We start from the raw sequence: 19,709 nt of genomic DNA on the forward strand, positions 1-19,709 counted from the left end.
TTATACAGCCCACTTGGAGCTCAGGTCCCACCCACTCCGAGTTGGCTCAGACCTCAGTTTACATCCTTCTCGGATTTTGTTCGAAATTATGTAGTTTCAGTTTGTTCTTTGACTTCGTTTGAATTATATCAGGGCCTTAGAAATAAAGACTGGGATGTTAAAGGTCTTGTGCATGTAAAGATGTTCTGAAACTTGACTAAATAGCCTTTTTTACTTTGAAATCAGAGTAAAAAAAAAAAAAAAAGGCAAAATTGTGTGATATAATCTCTGAATTAAGAAAAAAACAAAGTTCACAATTAGAAGAAAAAAGCCAAAGTGAACTCACTCATGAAAAAATAATATCAAGGAAAGTCCAAATCCTGAGATGCAAACTTCTTATTTGCCAGGCGTAAACTTATCCAATCACAACTGGGAATCTGAATCTCAAGATAAAGAAATGTTTGTCCCCCATTTCATTCCAAAACCAGGCTTCCCCACACTACAAAAAACAAGCCGGTGACTGACAAATCTAAACATCAGCTCAGTTGCACTGCAGAAAATGACCCCCCCATGATCACTGGCAACACCCCAGTGTGGAGACGTTCATCTGCTTCTCCAGGTTTAACTCATGAGAGAGAGAGAGAGAGAGAGAGAGAGAGAGAGAGAGAGAGAGAAAGAGAGAGAGATAGAGAAGGAGGGAGGACCAGAGCCAGTCAGTGTGCAGAAGCAGAATGAAAAGCACGGCTTACAAGACATGTGGACGTTTCAGACCTCCGTTCACAATAGGTGATGCGGAGACGATCTGGGGATTCATCCAGCTCCTCCACAACAAGGAAATTCCTCAGTATGAGAACGAAGATTGAGATGATATCTGGATCCTTTTCCCACCAAAAATCTGGACACCACAATGTTTTCTTTGTACTTTGTGTCTATATATAAACGGCGAGAAGACGTTTTTTGTGACAAAGTGCTTGTTTCACTTAAGAAAAAAACGACAAGGGGAATTAAAACAACAATGAATAATATGGAATTAAGCTAATGTGGAGGAAACATTCAGATTGGAGTTCAAGGTAAGTAACGCATTAATTTCCTCCATGATGGGAATGAGCTTAAAATGTATTTTTGCTTATATAGTAATAACATAGCTTATATAGAAAGCAATATAGCCTATATTCAAAAAAGCGAAAGAAAGCAGAGGACAAAGTGGATGGATAATCTTCACAGAGCTTCTAAAATATAAAATAAAATAAAGTTAATTCCTGCTAATTCCCTATAACATTAATTTCCTTTCTATAACACAAAGTATGGTGCATAATACACACAATGGAGAACACATTGCACATAATAGTTCATAATTCACATTACGTGACGTTATGCCAGAAGAAGCGGCTTCAGAACGGTAATGTAATTATGAAAGCCTCATCATTTCCAAAACATAAATGTTGTTTATGAAGTCTTCTGCCTCCAACTGATTGAGCCAGATAGGAACACAAATGACTGCGTATGGTCAACATTCACAGATCATCACTGATAGCTACTTCCTTGCTTAATTACGAACATGCTCTGGAACACGTACCGCTAATCACATGACATCAAAATCATATTTCTCATCATTCTCAGGTTTCTTTCACTATAAATGTTTACATCTGCAGGACGGCGCAAAAATTGGCAACACCTCATCTACCACGTGACTCTGATTCCATCATTATTTCTGGAGGAATTCTATGGAAACTCCTTTGCTCGATAAACTGGATTTTCGCTAGCAAACAGAAGTGCTTCATTTGCTCTGAGCAGAGAGAGTCTGTGACAATGCTGGACGAGCCCTCAGAAATAACAAAAGCACAACTTCCCAAGGCAGAATGGCTAACGTCAAGCAAACAGACAGCGTGGATTGGCCTTCGCATTGGGCAGCGCTGCTCATTCTTCTGGTCATCGTTCCCACCATCGGCGGAAACATATTGGTCATTCTGGCAGTGTCGCTGGAGAGAAAACTCCAGAACGCCACTAACTTCTTCCTGATGTCTCTGGCTGTGGCTGATCTGCTGGTAGGACTGCTGGTGATGCCCATCGCTCTGGTCACAGTGCTTTACAGTAAGTTAACCTACAGGAACACTCCACCATTATGTTAAAACAGGCTAATTTTACATCTATCCCAGAGTTGAAGGAATAGTTCACCCAACAATTACAATTCTGTCATCAACTACACACCCTTTACCTGTTCCAAACCTCTTTTATTGTGTTTAACACTGATTTGGTGAAGAAAGCTGGAAACCTGCAACCATTGACTTCTATAGTATTTGTTATCTGTAATTCTATTTAAATATATGTATATTATTATTATTATAATTATTCTAGGAATAAACATATCTCCTTCTAGGGCCTTCTAATGCCCAAAATTTGGCCAAAAGCGGTGTTCTGCATTGCTGTTTGTTGCTATATCTTTTCCAACTGGTCCAACTTTGGGCTTTACAAAAAATAAAAGCTTAGAAAAATCCCACTTGGGATTTAACATGGAACCAAGCTTCGACCCATCATAACTCTGAACAAGCCATTCATAGAAATATGTAATCTTAAACAATTGAAGAGGTTGTCAAGCTATGTAAAATTACATATTAAACTGGGGTATAAGTTGTACCCCTGGGACAGAAGAGGACCCCACACTTTCACATTGACTTAGAATGGTGAAAGACCTTTGGAAAAATCCCAATAGCCGCATTTCCAATGTCAGGCCAGTGGGAGCCCGGGAGCATGAGCAGTGAGGCCGAAATCATGTTGCACTTCCACTGTCTGGTTAGTAGCTCACAGCGTATCAAGCAAACCCCGCCCCTAGAACGACACAACCCGTCCAGTTCAGCGGGAATCAGGCAGGCAGATAAAGCACACCATAGCATCATCACGAAACAATTCAAATGAGGACAACCAAAGCAAACAAATGACACGTTACTGTACAACATTACATTACATGACATAACAGCAAGTAATGAAATAAAAGCTTTAGCCTATCTTTCGTTGCGCTCAGCAGCTATATCCACTAATATAGCTCTACAGTTAAGAATGTAATTTGTAAATTTTACCACGCCATATAAAACATTAACATTTATTTGAGGACATAGAACACATTTTTACGTGCAGTTTTCCCCCGTTTGTAAAGCAGCACTGCGCAGGACTGGATGACAGAAAAAGATTTCTGTTGGTTTCATCCAAAAAAATGCTCTGTTTTCACGCTTTGATTAATATCACCGTATCTAAATACTTCATAAATAATATTTTAAAACTCCTTCATTGTTATTGATTTTAGAAAATATCTAAAATCTTTTTTTCCACATAGACCTTTGTAAAATAAGTTTAAAAGAGCTTGAAACGGTTTAATTTATTTGTATTCTATACACCTAAATTGTTATAGCTTTTGTTTGTTTTATATTGGTTATTTATTTGATTTGATTTTTAATATATCCAATATTTGTAATTCTTTAAATGATTTCAATGTAGATGTCAATATTTTATTTAGATATGACACTATTGTGTTGAGCCTACAAAAGTGGACATGTCTTTTGTAAAGTTTGGTCTTTCTGTTGTATTCATAATTTTATTCTCTTCAAAATAAAGAAAGAAACCCAGCCACTCGTGACATCAAGAGCTGCGAAGACAGCGCTCTTTCGCCCAGTGTCTTACACACATGCATCTAAACGTGCACGTTTCATGCACAAATACACCTTTTGAACTTGACAAAAGCTGCGGTGTCTTTAATATGGTGTAAAGTTTATTATGTGTTATTAAAACATCAAGGAGGACGCAGCAAAGGAATAGCACTTATTAAATTAAAACTACTTTATTATTTTATGCAACAGCCTTACATTTCAAAGGGAAACATAAGGGAAACATAAGCAAAAAGACCCCTAGCCTATAAGGCGTTTTATGGAATACTTGGAACTTAAACGGACTAGCTATATGTTTTTCTTTCCCTTATTTATAATTTTTTTTGGTGCATGTACTCGTGTGCGATCGGAAAACTAGTGTAAATGGCAGCACTCCATCTTTAACAGACTCGTTCCAAAGTTCCTTTTTGTAGTTTAGTTCCTAGCCATTTCTGCTTAGAAAATAGCTATTTATTTTTTTCTGTTGGTCATAGCAAACGACGCAGCTACAGATGAGTCAAGCTTTAAACGGTAAAAATAATCATTTTGAGCGAGATGCTAATGGTCTTATCCAATTCAATGATCTATGCAAAGCTAAGCTAACAGTGCTCCCGCCATACCCGGAGATCACTTGAATAGATTCAAAAATGGTAAAACTCTACAGTTTAACACTAGCGTAGCTGTAAAATTAGCCTTTTTTTGTTTTTAAAGTGTAATGCTGCTTTAACTATGATTGTTGAAGTATCAGGATTGTTTGTCAGTCCAATTTATTATCCAGATGGAATCAATACCCTGCAAAAGTCAAAGTTTCCAAGGGTAGCACTAAAAGTACATTAAACAGAATGATGGAGACCATGTTTCATGTCCAGACAGAGCGAACACACACGGCAGTCAAACACTCTTCAAAACAGTTGTGGAGTAAACACGTGTCACGACTTTTAAACTACACAACATCTGCCAAAGCACTTCTTCTGCTGTCATTCTTATGGCAGCCCGGCGTTCGGACGTGATGCCAGAACACTCCAGTTGCTCCATTATTCCTCATTAATTAGATTCAATGACATTTATTGAACCTCCGTGTGCTGGTCTTCACACTGCTTAAGGTGAACCAGAACTTGTGTGTGCTGAATTCGCAATCACGACTTAGCTCTCAAACACTAAAAGAACAGATTTGTGCAGCAATGACGTTGAATTCACAGGTGCTTCCATGAAAATTCTCATGTGGGTTTTATAATGTGAATGTTTAATTAGTAGTACAATAATGTCTGAGATAAGCATAATGTTTTTACAACATAAACTGCATGACTTGGTAACCCAAACTGGATTAAAATGATAGCTTTACAGATAGACTCGATGCAAACCAGTTTGAGTTTCTTTCTTCTGTTGAACACAAAGGAGATATTTGACAAATGTTAGAAACTGGTAGACATCGACTCCCATTAGTATTTGTTTTTGCTACTATGAAAGTCAATGGCTATCGGTTTCCAACATTCTTCAAAAACGTTTGTGCTCAACAGAACAAGAAAACACTGGTTTGGTCAAGTAAAATGACAGAATTTTCAGTTTTTGGTGATCTATCCCTTATTAGTTATCAATAACATGTTATAAATACATTGCTAAAATTGACAAGTTAGATACGTGTGTGTGTGTGTAGAGTATTAACTTTTGTTGAACAACTCAAAGTCCAAAAAAAAATTCCATTGGAACCCAGGCCAAATTATTCTTCAATAGTTTACGCTTTAATTCTAACGAACTGTTGACCTTATTCTTCCACATGCCTTTGAATCCTTATTGACTCAAGACTCTCATTCCCTTCCATTGACTTTTAGCTGAAAAAAGCTTTGTTATTCTTCTAAATGCCGCACATTTGTATTTTCTTAGAATATTATTTTTATGTATTGCAATGAAAAGTGTTTAGAGAGCAAGTACCTTGACAATTTAAAGCCATTTATTAGTCAGTCCTAGACAGTTCTAAAACAATTGCAGAATAAGGTCAATAGATGTGATATAAACGAGAGATGCATTATGTATTATGGACAACTTCACTAATACTCTAAAAACAATCCCATATTATTGGGGAATATATGGGCAAGTACAATTGTTGTATAGACATTAGGTTAAAGATGTCATTTTTAGTGCTGGGCAAGAATAATCCAGATTTTTTAAATCCCGAAGTTTGTTTTGATATATTATGTGTGTGTTATATATTTTTATTATGTATAAGTGACACACACACACACACATACATAGAAACAAAACTATACAAAACTTGTCACATAAATGTATATATAATTTGTATCATGTACATTTTATACTAAATATAAATAAACACTCAAATATGCGCCTACGTGTGTGTATTTACAAAATAAATACACAGCGCACACATATGTACAAAAAACATTGCTTTTCATTGCGATTATGATTAATCTTTGCCCAAAACTAGTAATTAATATTAAAAACAAACATATAAAAGTGTTTTTTTGGTCCATAATTACCCCAAACTCGCAAGTTGTGAATAATTATGATGAATGGCATTTCTTTTAGCACTCTATGAACTCTTTCAATACTACATATAATCCATTTGGAGTTAAAAAACAGAAGTTTTGCTTTTCATGCTGCTCAGAAAACTACGAATAAACTGTACATTTCAGGAGTGCCACTGGTATATGATATGACTGATGGATTCACTCAAGAAACATCGATGACTGACAGTGATGGCTATGCAAATGGAAAGGACAAAACACTATCAATCAAAACACGTTAATCAAGTATGGAGCAACCCCACTTATTTCAGAAGCAAGTTTACTCACTCTCAAGTGGTTCCAAACCATTATAACATTATTTTTCTGTTGAACACAAAAATATAATGTTGTAAACTTAACCATTGATCCATAGTAGGAACAACAACAAAAATTCTATTGAAGTCAATGGCTGCTTTCCCAACATTTCTTATCTTCATTTGTGTTCAAAAGATGAAAGAAACTCAAGTGAATGGTGAGTAAATGATGACAGAAATTTCAGTTTTGAGTGAACTGTCCATTAAACAGATGCTAATCCCAAAGAACAAACTGTTGGTCTTTTTAAATCAATGCTGAGGACACAGCTGTATACTTCTGCGTTCACTTCGAGTCAAGTTTTTTATACGATACTGTGTTATTGATTTAGTTTTATTTTTTTGGTCAGTAATGGTTGTTTTTAAATGTGCTAATTGAATTAAAATCCTTAAGACTTCCTACAAACATTCGAGAGGTTAGAGGAACACCAAAACCCAATGTAAAGACAACAAAAGTGAGCTTTCACTTCACGTTTTTGCCGAAAATAAGGTTGAGGCTTAAGTATTGAGTTGATCCAAACCTTGATGGCATGACAAAATGAAAAGTAGCCCTTCACAGCTTAGAAAGGAAGCAAACAGGTCCTAACGATGACCAGGAGTACTATTTGTTAGAAAGTCAAAGAAAGATTCCACCAAACAGTTGAAGCTGACATTTACCAGAAGTTATGAACGCTGACAGGTAATTAAAGGAGGAGGGGGGTACAATAATACACACTGTTCGAGTACAACAATTTATTGACCAGGACAGCGCGCACATGCAGAAACTGCAGTCTGCTTCACCTTAGCAGTAACTCTAGACATTAATGTGCAAGATAATAACTTGCAATTAAATGTAATCTTCAAAATAAAAGCAATCTTTACAAATTGGAGCAATTCAAAGGTTTCAGTGCTGTGTAGGGTAAGATGTGCTTGCTAAAACAGTAAAAGCAAAAAGGCCACATCCACATCTGTGGAGCAGGTGAAGACGGAGAGTTAGTTAAACTACAGATCGACACACTGCTTGATAAAGAGTCTCCACAGGGATAAAAACAAGAGCCGACTCTGAGAGCACACCACCGATGCATTTCTCAGAGAAAGAGGGAAATATTTACATGAGGAAGTTGAGACTTGGCAGTGCAAACCTGAAGTGCGGTAGAGCAGAGTGTCTCTTTATTTTACTTTTAGAAAGAGAGGGTGCATTATACCTGGAGGTCTATATTGGGAACAGAATTTATGATCTCATCAAATTGAGCAGTTTCGTAAACGCTCGTCAATGAAGTTTCTTACAGACAACATTAGACAAAACTGATTCACAATGTAAAAAGCAACTAGTTACTTTCCTTAAAAGTAAACTCGATGCCTTAAAGTTGACTTTGAGTAAACTTTTATAACTTGAAACTATTAAGCTAATAATGATGTTAAAATGTATGCACACTGTTTATTTACTTAATCATAATTTAATTAATTTCTAATTGCATTAAAATCAATGGGGCTTACTCAGTCATTTAAGCAGTCAACTAATCGCTTTAAAATCAACTGGTTTACTCACTTTTTTAAAGTAAAGTCAACTAATCGCTGTAAAAGCAACAAGTTCAGTCACTTTAAAGAAAAATCAATTAATCACTTTACAATCAACAAGTTTACTCACTTTTTAAAAGTAAAGTCAACTAATCGCTTCACTTTAAAAAGTGAGTAAACCTGTTGCTTTTGAAGCGAATAGTTGACTTAAAAAAAAAAAAAAAAGAGTAAACCTGTTGAAACAGGTTTACTCACTTTTTAAAGTAAAGTCAACTAATAATTACTTTAAAATCAACAGGGTTTACTCACTATTAAAGTCAACTAATCGCTGTAAAAGCAACAAGTTCAGTCACTTTAAAGAAAAATCAATGAATCACTTTAAAATCAACAGGTTTACTCACTTTTTAAAAGTTAAGTCAACTAATCGCTTTACTTTTAAAAAGTGAGTAAACCTGTTGCTTTTATAGTGAGTAAACATGTTGCTTTTTAAAGCGAATAGTTGACTCTACTTTAAAAAGTGAGTAAACCTGTTGCTTTTAAAGTGAGTAAACCTGTTGCTTTTTAAAGCGATTAGTTGACTTTACTTTAAAAAGGGAGTAAACCTGTTGCTTTTAAAGTGAGTAAACCTGTTGCTTTTTAAAGCGATTAGTTGACTTTACTTTAAAAAGGGAGTAAACCTGTTGCTTTTAAAGCGATTTGTTTATTTTAAGTGAGTAAATCCATTGATTTTAAAACTAATAGTTGACGTTGCTTAAAGTGAGTAAACCTGTTGCTTTTAAGGCGATTCGTTTATTTTAAGCGAGTATAAACCCATTGATTTTAAAAGTATTAGTTGACTACTTTAAAAAGTGAGTAAGCCTGTTGCTTTTAAAGTCAACTAGTGGTTTTTAAATCAATGGGTTTTTATTCACTTAAAATAAACAAATCGCTTTAAAAGCAATAGGTTTACTCACTTTTTAAAGTCAACTAATCACTTTGAAAGCAACTTGTTTACTCACTTTAAAGAAGTCAATTACTTTACAATCAACGAGTTTACTCACTTTTTAAAGTAAAGTCAACCAATTACTTTGAAAGCAACAGGTTTATATGGGTCCATATAAATTAACACATTTTTTAACAGTTTTCAACTAACAACGGAAAGGTTAAAACATTTGTTTGTTCATTTACACAATAAGCACTGTGGGGGCTTGAAAAATATTGGAAATATTGGAAAACATGAATGTTTTTGTTAAAACATTGACAACATGCACATTTTTTCTTAAATGTTGAGTCTACACAGGCATATCCAGACCATGTGTATTCCTATTAAAATAACTAGATTTTCCGGCAAACAATAGAAAATGTGTTTAAGTAATTGAGATTAAACATATCGAATCTATTGAGCAACAATGGTTACATAAGATATGAGTGTTAAAAACATGACCGTCATGCTGGTTACATTAATTCGGACCTAAAATAACAGGGAAAAAAACAGCTGGATTTAGAAAACTTCAAAAAGCCCAGCTGGCAATGGTGCACCCCACTCTGTGGAGCTTCTATGGGGATCTGTTTAGTGAAGAGGGTCGATCTGACTAATGCCAGTAACATCTGCTTACAAGCTCTCCAAACCACGGATCCAGGTTCATGGATGCATTATTGTTTAGATCCACTCAAGCTAAAATGGTGTTGGAAATGTACACATACAGTACTGAGCAAAAATCCTAAGCACTATTCCAGCTTTGTTGGCCTAAAACTTTGGCACAACATAAAAACCAATCAGTCTCTATTTAAAACAAACTGAATATATATGAAATATGTGCAAAAAATAAATTCAAATAAATAAAACAACTGCACAACATTTCCTCCGTAAGCAAAAGTCTGTTTATTGTGGCTTCACTTGGCACGGTTTTGTTCTAATTAGCCTGACATTTTCTCAAATAACGTGCTGTGTAAAATCAGGCTTCTTTTAGCACTTTCCAGAGCTCTTCTTTAGGTTTAGACTGTCATACATTTCTTTTTCTGTCCAGATGATCTCATAGGGCCTCTATAATATTCAGATCTGGACCCTGTGGAGGCCATTCCAGGACTGTCTGTGTTTTACATCAGCTATTTTCTTTCTCCAAATAGGATTTCACTGCAATCAGCAGATCATTATCATGGTGAAAATGAAAACTATTACCACTGAAGTCACTTCCAGAAGGAATGGCATAATGGATTAAAACCTATCTGTACTTTTCAACAATTACAATTCCATGAAAAATTGCTAACACTAGTAGAAATGAAGCTCAAACCAAAACAAGCCTCTCTCCAATAGTGTCTTTCACATGTCTTAAACAATTAAACCAAAATAATTCAAACTCTAACCTAACAAACCATAGATCAACTGGAAGATCATTTATTCATCCTGTATAAATCTCCATTTTTAACAAATTGACCAAAAAAAGGGTCTCACATCCATTATACCATCAGTAAAACTACAGATTTATTGTTTGATTTGATATGATGTAGAATTTTACCAAATTTACTACATTAACAGTCACATTTATACTTTACTACATTAATACTATACTAATGAACCAGTTTAAATACAATTTGGAATATTATAGCTTTTTACTCTTTTCTTCATCCATGTTAAGTTGCTTTGACACAATCTACATTGTAAAAGCTATAGAAATATAGACGAACTGACATTTTACGCTGATAAATATTGAATTACTATGAGGTCAATAACATAGTTTATCTATTCTATTTGAACATGAAAAAGACAAGCCGAAAAACTCCTAATATGAAAACAACAACCTCATTTAAAGACTTGCAACAACAGCGTTTGGGACAAAGACCAACTCAAATATCCACCATTTCATCATGTCTGCCACTAAAACAAACAGAGACACTGAAGCGCTTGATGAATCGGCCAAAAGCCCCCAAGTGTTTAATCTCTTGAACTGTTTATTTTTGCGAAACTCAAGCTTGCACCAATTTATTTAATAAACGTTGAGATCCACTAACATACGAGATGAGATGCAAAAGCTGGGAGGAATTCAAGTAATGCATTTTTCTCTAATATCCATGTCCAGCGTTTCTTTTTGACATCTAAATGCGTCAAGAATCCTATGAATGATCTAAAAAGTATTAGCAAAAAAGCCTTGGAGGATCTGTGATTTAGAGTACATTAGTAAGAAAACAGTTCTCTGAAAACACAGCATGGCTTTCATCAGAGTTAGCAAGCCATTCGGAGTTAGCGTGCATGATATAACGCTGAAAGGATGTCTTAAAAGTGTTTGTTTCCCACCACAAGAATGGCTCCGAATTGCACCCATTTGCATTTCTGCTAGCCCACTGATTGATGCTTCATTTTCTTTTGATATTTCAGACTCCACATGGCCCCTTGCAGATTTCCTGTGCCCGATCTGGCTGTTTCTGGACGTCTTGTTCTCCACTGCGTCCATCATGCACCTGTGCGCCATCTCTCTGGACCGCTACATAGCCATTAAAAAACCCATCCAGCACAGCCAATTCAAGTCCAGAGCTAAAGTGCTGGCTAAAATAGCACTTGTCTGGCTAATCTCCATAGGTATGTCAAATATCTAACAGTTGGTGCATGGTGAAGAATGGCATATTGCACAGGGTTTCTGCGGGTCAAGTCAAATTTAAGACTTTCAGACCATTATGAATGAAATGTCAGACTTTTACAGGGCAAAAGGCTAAGATTTTTGTAATGGCTAGTGGAATATTTTTTACTTGCCACATTAAAATGAATATTCAGTTATTTCTGTAAAACTGTTAAAACTATAATAAACTATTCACAACATACTTTTATGCATAAATACCCAAACAAATGGGTTTATTAAACCATATTGGCAAAGAGCTGATCAATTTTGCTTTTGCTTTTTTTGATGGATTGTTGGTTGTAGCGATTGGGAAGCTTTGGTTGGACAAAGGAAAATTAAGATATGTTTAAAAGCACTTAAGACATTCACAACACCATATTTCAGTCAATTTAAGACTTTGAGGCTTAAAATTTTGTAAAATTAATAATTTTTAAGACCCAGTGGATAACCTGCCTGGCAGTGGGCCAGTTACACAGATTAAAACAAAGTCAGAGGGTGCATTACAAATGCCATATGTCATTTTTAGATGTCATTCCAAATTGAAGTACTCAAAACGGCCACTTTGAAGCTTCCTTTGGAATAAAGAATTTTGAAAAAAACACATGCTGGAAATGTATTTATTACACACTTCAGCCCATCGCTCTTTGACCAGGGAAGCGGTTTGGTGTCAGAGAATGCACTCAATTCTGAGGGCTCATCCTATGCCCTAATACCTTCAGATATACCCTCCAAAGGGATTAGGGCATAGGGATTCTGAAGCATTAATGTTCCAAAATGGAACGCACATTCCAAAAGAATAATAACTGACTTTATACTTGTTTATCTGAAAAACAATGTTAATCACCTAGCACGGGTCTCAAATAATTGCATACATATTATGATATAATTACTGTTGAAGTCAGAATTATTAGCCCTCCTGTATATTCACCCATTCATTGTTGGTTATGCCGATTGGGAAGCTTTACATGGACAAAGAAAAAATAAGACCTGTTCAAAAGTATTTAAGACACACAACTGAATTCTCACAGTGAATTAAAGAGTCTTTTATAAGGCCTAAATTTTAGTTCTTCAAATTTAAGACTTAAGACCCGGCGGACATCCTGATTGCAGGAAATCAGAACTATAGTTCAGAATTTACTAACAACATTTATAATGATTACTCAATTTTACATAAATATTTTATATACAACAAAAACTAAAAGTTGTGAGAGACATACTCTGGTTTCCCACGCTTTCATGAAGAGCAGATTTAAGGACTTATAAAAACACCATTAATATTTACGTTAAAAACGTCAAGTTTTCAAACATTTTGACCATTTTAAAAAGTCATGTAGAAAGAACTTTAATAAAATTTGTTGAATTCAATAATGTTAATTATTTAAATGTCGATTTTGAAATGTTGATCAAATGTGCATTATTTGTCAGTGTTATACAGTGTTAACATTTAAATTCAAGATTCTTCGTTTTTTGTTCTGTTTGTGACAACTGAGCTTAATTGTTGAAATAAAACCATCAACAAACTTAATTTCAGATTCATTTCAAGCACTTAAACTGTGCATTTTAAAAAAACAAGTTCTAGAATTCAAAATAAAGTGGGAATGGGTGGTATCACTGTGTACATCACTGCGGCAGTTTAGTAAAATTCTCTACGTATACTGCGACATGTAAGTAAGTGGGTGGGGCTAACTCACAGAAAAACACTGACTGGAGCACTCGTTGTAAAATCAGGTCTGCAATTAGGGATGAACTTTTAACCGGGATTTAAATGAACTGTTTTAAAACTACTGACTTGAAACAGCCATTGAGTGTACAGAATAACGCCGTGTACAATATCCCTCAGTAAATTAAACAGTCACTTATGTAGCGCTTGACTGACTGACACCAATCATACAGGGCTCATTCCTTTTTTTTTCACAACCTTCCTGCTGGGTCTTAGTGCCTGCACCAATGAGAAATGTATTCAGAGGCTGCTGTGTTAGACTAATAAACAAAACTAAAGAAACAAAATAGTTCTATATAGGAACAAATCATCAGTTGGGAACATAAATGAGTGAGATTTTAATTTTTTGTGAGAAGCTTACATTTATGGGGAATATAAATCTTTTAAATTAATGTGTAAACACAAACAGAAAAGATATTAGCAACAGCTCAGCCAAAAAGAGTTTGAAAACATTGTAAAAAAAAAAAATCCAACATTGTGCATTACTGCTATATTTACCAAGCTCCACATGAAGTAAAAAAGGTCCTTTTCCATTTCTAAAGTATTTAATTTATTTATTATAACACTTTTTATTGCCTTTCTGGAACAACTACCCATTTAAATAACTATTTTGTTAAATATTTTGATACCATTACATATTTATATATCAATACTGTAGAAATTACTCATACTGTGAAACGAATGTATGGCCAAACCACCCATCTCTAGGATGAAGACTTAAACTCAAATCTAGAGTTTCATTACTTGTATTAACAAGATGCAAAACAACAGCTTTATAGAAACTGTGACATATCAGCTCAGTCCAGAAACTCCCCAGCGATTGATGATCTCAGCACTCTGAGTCTCTGGAAAAGTCGCAAACGCATAAATCTCCTTTATCTCATGTCATCGACTGACCATTTATCCAGGCACAGCGATTTACTTTTAACGATTAGGTCTTGGTTATACGTTGACGTTGGCTTGTGTGGGGGGTGGACTGAAAGTAAACACCTCGAAATTTCTGCTCGTTAACATGCATGCAGAAGATTACATTGGCTGTGGTGTTTGGATGAGCTCAACACACGATTCTGGAGTCTTGAAACCGATTCACCACCATGAAAGGCAGGCCATGTGCTCCGTTTTTAGGAATACACAGGGATGTGGGGCTCATGGTCTGTGTTGAACTGACAATTTCACATACTTCCACATCTGACAAAGCAGTATTAGTAAGAGAAAACAGGCAACAGGAGCTAATGGTTACGGTCTAAAAAGATGCTGTGTTGTATTAATCCAACCATAGGGCAAATATAGACAAGCCCAACCGTTGGGTTTTTAATGCAAGTGTGTTTTAAATTCAGTCAACTATTTCTAACATGACTAAACAATGAACAATACATTTATTGCAGCATTTGCTTGTGTTAGTTTACATTACTTAATGCTAATAAAGTTGCTCATAAGTAGTACATGTCAACTCAGAGCGTGCCAATGTTAACAAGCATGAAGTTAGATGTTAATTAGTAAATGTTTAACTATAATTAATAAATGTTGTACAAATATTGTTCATGTTAACTAAAAATGAAACCTTATTGTAAAGAGTGACCAAAGATATAAATCCCAACATTGGATTTGTCCATATTTGACCCAACGTAGGGCTATGACACAGCATTTTTAGGGTGCACTATGAGTTTTGTTTTTATAAAATTCCAACGTTCAATTCCATAACACAGTGCAGCATTCAAAGCTTCCACAGGACTGATCGATCAACCAGTTGTTCTGGCAACCAATCAACTATTAGCATTTCATTCTTTAAAAAAACTGAAGGCAGTTGCCAAAACAAAAACTATTTGTGTTGGAGTAGTTTATAAAAAGGAAAGACTGACAATGACCAAGTCCAGGAGTGTCCAACTGAAACAGCCTGGAATGTTCATCTCTAACCAATGCTGTAGTTGAGATGTAGAGTCCAGGGAAGAGTCGGTTAAATCAGAATCATGACAGTGACCCAAAAAAAGAAGAGTCGAGCAGAGTACCTCACGACTGAGGGTCTGAGCAATCCAGAGAATGTAAATATTCTTTTCTCTGTGGTGAAAAAAGTCCAGTTCAGTTTGCTCTAACACACCTGGCTAGACATTTAAGATCACTTGTTTGATTAGGACATAAGGCCGGGACACACCAAGCCAATGGTCAGCCATAGGGCAGCATGGGGACTTTGATTGACGGTGATTGTCTGTCAGGATTGTTTGTTTGATGAGCTCCACATGTCCACAACACAGCTTGTAGAACAAAGTCAGGCATAGCCGAAAGAAAGCACTCAGATTGGTTATTCAGCAGCAAATCAAGAGTGTGAGAACAAAATGGAAGTGATAAAACCAAGCAAATGATTCAAGTCAAGAGGGAACAAGAAGCTGGATGTAATTTAGCTGCATTTCCCAATGACATGGTTATTAGATTATCAGACACATTTGCGTGAGTAAATACCTCTCTGGTGACTGTCAAGTATTCTGAAAATAGTACTAAATGCTGCTTTGTTTACGGTATGCATTTTGTACAAACGGGACCAGACGCACCCAACAAGTTAGTTCTTATGAGTCAGCTTTGAGTGTCCCAGATTTAAGCTAAACTCTGTAGGACAGTGGATCTCCAAGAAAGACTGGACTCCCCTAAATTAGACAATGAAAGTCAACGTTAGGGCTGCGTGATTAATCGAAAGCGATTTTAAATGTTGCGATTAGCTAATTGCAAGAGGCTGCGATATGAAATATGTATCATTTAATTTCCCTTGCCCAGAGCAAATGCGTGACTGCTACCTGTGTGTAACAGTCTTACTAGCCAATTGAGTGAGCACACTTTCATTAAGAATTGCGCAACCGAACTATGTAGAACACCCACAATAAAACAAACATTAAAGCGCGGATGAGTGGGATGCCGGTGTCTGCCGCTTCAGAAGCATTAATAGACAATCAAAGCATATCAAAGCAAAACAGCACGTCGGTAATATGGGAATATCTTAGTCACAGACACCGAACAAAAACAGGTCATTTGTAACAGCAGTCGCAGAATTTTTGCCACATCACGAGGTAATATAACAAGCAGCACCTAAAAAAGCACCACAGGTGGCTATACGAGGAGTGTCATGCTAAAAAGTCAACTGAACGTATTGCCAGTGACACTCAGTCTAGTAGCAAGCAACAGCACAATCCAATTTCAGAGTTGTTTGCAGCTGTTACACCATATGAACTTGGAGTGTAACGGATTCACTGTTGATCTGTGATTCGTATGAATCACAAGCCACGGTTCGGAACACACGTGACCTGTGGATTAATACATTTTTTGTAAATTAATCCTAAATGTGTAACGATTGCAGAGAGATCACCTCTCGCGTCATTCAAATCCCATGTATGAAAGGCTACAATCCCATGTATGAAAGCATTTAGGCTTTTCTGTAAAATATAATGACGGAAGAAGTTGAGTTATTCGCGATGTGGTGGGTTTCTTAGGTTAAAGGTGTTTTCTATCACTACTTGTTTAGCCTGCATCCAAATCTGTGTTTGAGAAACGCAAAAATCAAGAAAGAGATTCAGTCTTTAGTTTACAGTCAAATTACACAAAGTACCGGTATAACAGTCAATAATTTAGTTGAGCTGAAGTTTGTTTAAATAATTAAATCGCAAAAAAAAAAAAAAAAAAAAAAAAAAAAAAAAAACGCAATTAGATATTTTCCCCAAATCGCACCGATCTAGTCAATGTTTTATTAAAATCCTGCTCTCTGCTCAATTTAACGATTCGTCTTTCTCCAACAGGTATTGCGATACCGATTCCAATCAAAGGGCTTCAATTCTTTGATCATCCGAACATCACCTTCAACAAAAACCACACTTGCTTGCTGTCGCCAGAGGGCTTCAGGGACTTCAAGGTGTATGGGTCTTTGGTGGCTTTCTTCATACCCCTCGCAATCATGATGATCATTTACTTGCTGACAATCCAAGTACTGCGCAAAAAGGCCTACCTTTTAAAATCAAGAGCTGCAAGGCCCTCCATTTCCACAGTCTTCCAGCAGGAACTCTCAGTTCTTGCTTCACCGGAGAAAATGGTCATATCAAATGGAATAAAAAGGGACCGAACACTGAATCCTGTCAATCCCATCACAGGAGATGAGGTCCCTCTGCGCAGGATGTCCACCATAGGAAAGAGGTCCATGCAAAACTTGACCAATGAACAAAGGGCCTCGAAGGTCCTGGGGATCGTATTCATGCTGTTTGTTGTGATGTGGTGTCCTTTCTTCATTACTAATGTGATTTCTGTGCTCTGTGAAGGGTGCAACAGTAATCTGGTGGACCAGTTGCTGGATATCTTTCAGTGGGTGGGCTATGTTTCATCGGGCATCAACCCGCTGGTTTATACGCTGTTCAATAGGACGTTCAGACTGGCCTTCAGGCGCTACATCACCTGTAACTACAAGCGTGTGAGGACTCCGAAACTGCAACGGAGAAGCAAAATCTCCTTTCGTTCATCTGTGACAGAAAACTCAAAGCGGTTTATGAAACACGGTATGAAGAACGGCATCAGCCCTGTAGGTTATCAGAGTCCTATCCGGCATCGATCAACGCAGCTGCAGACGTCTGCAAATATCATGTTAGACACGTTGCTCTTGACAGACAATGAAGACTGCAAACCCGATGAACACGTAAGCCATGTGTAGAAGATCTCATGAAAAGACAAGAAAGAGATGTGCGATAGTCTTGAACCAATGAAATATGGCAACATTAGGATCTTGCACCCAATTTATGAATGTTTCCATAGTTCCTATAACTACTGGTGGACGTACACCTTGTTTTTGGCATGCTTGCTTCACAGGAACTGGGAATGTTTTTAGTAGAGAACCATTTGGTGAACTAAATTCAGACTAGAATCCATCCTTTGGGTTCCTACAGGTGGTAAGTGCAACCAGAAACATGCCCTGAAAGGGAAATTTTGTTGTCAGAGGTCTGGTGGCTTGTTCCTGTAACTACCTGTTCCAAAAAGCCCTCAAATAAATTCAACAGGACCATATATAAAGGTCAGAGGTTCCTTTTCTATATTAGCAATTTATAACTATGTTTACACGACAATGATGTAGCCAAAAAAAGCAAGAATTCTCACTTTTACACAAAAAGGTTTTCAAAACAATCCACATTTACACACCCACAAAAATGACCAAAACCACTGTATCAAGAACACCAGGCCAGTATTTTCCACCATCACTTCCCTACACATACTGTTTACTAACAAGGTGAATGAATATGTGCGGTCGGTGACCCTGTGCAGGTTTAAGAATGGTATCTGCTGTTAGTTGTGAAGTGAAACCACACTTTGCTAATGAAGCATTGAGCAACAACTACACTAGCACATACTTCACCATTGTTGTGCGTTTGGTTGTGCTTGACTTTAATCTACACCTCCTAAAAAACATACTATACACGCACATGACATCATTTTCAAAGACTCATTTTAGGGTGTTTACACAGACACGCCAATAGCAGCATTTTTTACAATTCCACTTTTATTCCAGCTTCATGCATTTTCACAAAAATGCAGCTGTCATGCAAATGAACAGCCAAAAAAAACACATGAAACGGCTATAAAACATTGTTGTGTAAACAGTCCCTAACACCATCTCAAAGCATTGAATTGGAGGATATAATGCCACTTAAGACCAAACCCACCAAAGACCAAACATTGGGGATCAAAATGCTAGAATTATCAGTATTGTGATTAAAAAAAATGATAAGAGCAGTACTTTGAGCCATGAGACTGTCTTGCACATCCCAAAGGTAGTAGACAAGTTCTACAATGTGAAGGCAAAATAAAAGACTTCTTAAAAAAGATAAGCACAAGTATCTCCGATACATCACACCTTCAAGGAAGAATAATAAAGTCCTCATGGAGAAATAGGAGGGCTTCTTTTATTTCAATCAAGAACTTTTGTACTTGCAAGAATGATTTATATGTAGTTACTGATGTTATTGAAGATTCTTTGCCAAAATATTGCCAAATAAACTTTTCTCCAGATAAAGTGTTGATTCATTAGTTTCTGAAAACAAAAATGTTCTCATGAACTAAACAATGGGGCTTCTTTGGTTTATGTTCACGCAAAAATTATAGTTCTGTAATCATTTACTCACCCTTTAACTTCTTTAAAATGAGTTTCTTTCGTATTTTAAAGAATAATGGAAACCTTAAACCATTGACTTCCATAGTATTTGTTTTTTTGACTATTGAAATCAAATGGTAGCAGGTTTACAGCTTCAAAATATCTTATTTTTTGTTCAACGGAAAAAGTTTGGAACAACTCGTTATAAATAGTGAGTAAATGTTCATCTTTGAGTGAACTATCTCTTTAATACACTCCTTTGAAATAATAATAAAAAATACTATTAAAGATATATTCTCATAGAAGGCACATTTCACTAGTATTTTTATGGCATGAGATCCATCATCAT

At 36.2% G+C, this 19,709-nt stretch overlaps 2 protein-coding genes across 3 annotated transcripts in view; one reads left to right on the forward strand and one right to left on the reverse strand.

Moving 5' to 3' along the window:
* psmd1 (proteasome 26S subunit, non-ATPase 1) overlaps positions 1-19,709 on the reverse strand; it is a 74,313-nt gene that overhangs the window by 26,510 nt on the left and 28,094 nt on the right. The gene's annotated exons all lie outside the window — the stretch shown is intronic.
* On the forward strand, positions 725-18,816 carry htr2b (5-hydroxytryptamine (serotonin) receptor 2B, G protein-coupled). Its single transcript, XM_056447650.1, has 4 exons — positions 725-1,049; positions 1,632-2,070; positions 11,297-11,497; positions 17,031-18,816. Exons 2-4 carry the CDS (start codon positions 1,839-1,841, stop codon positions 17,927-17,929), a joined length of 1,332 nt encoding a protein of 443 aa, XP_056303625.1. The 5' UTR covers positions 725-1,049; positions 1,632-1,838; the 3' UTR covers positions 17,930-18,816.

Source organism: Danio aesculapii, chromosome 22, assembly GCF_903798145.1.
Source record: "Danio aesculapii chromosome 22, fDanAes4.1, whole genome shotgun sequence".
Taxonomy (NCBI): Eukaryota; Metazoa; Chordata; class Actinopteri; order Cypriniformes; family Danionidae; genus Danio; species Danio aesculapii.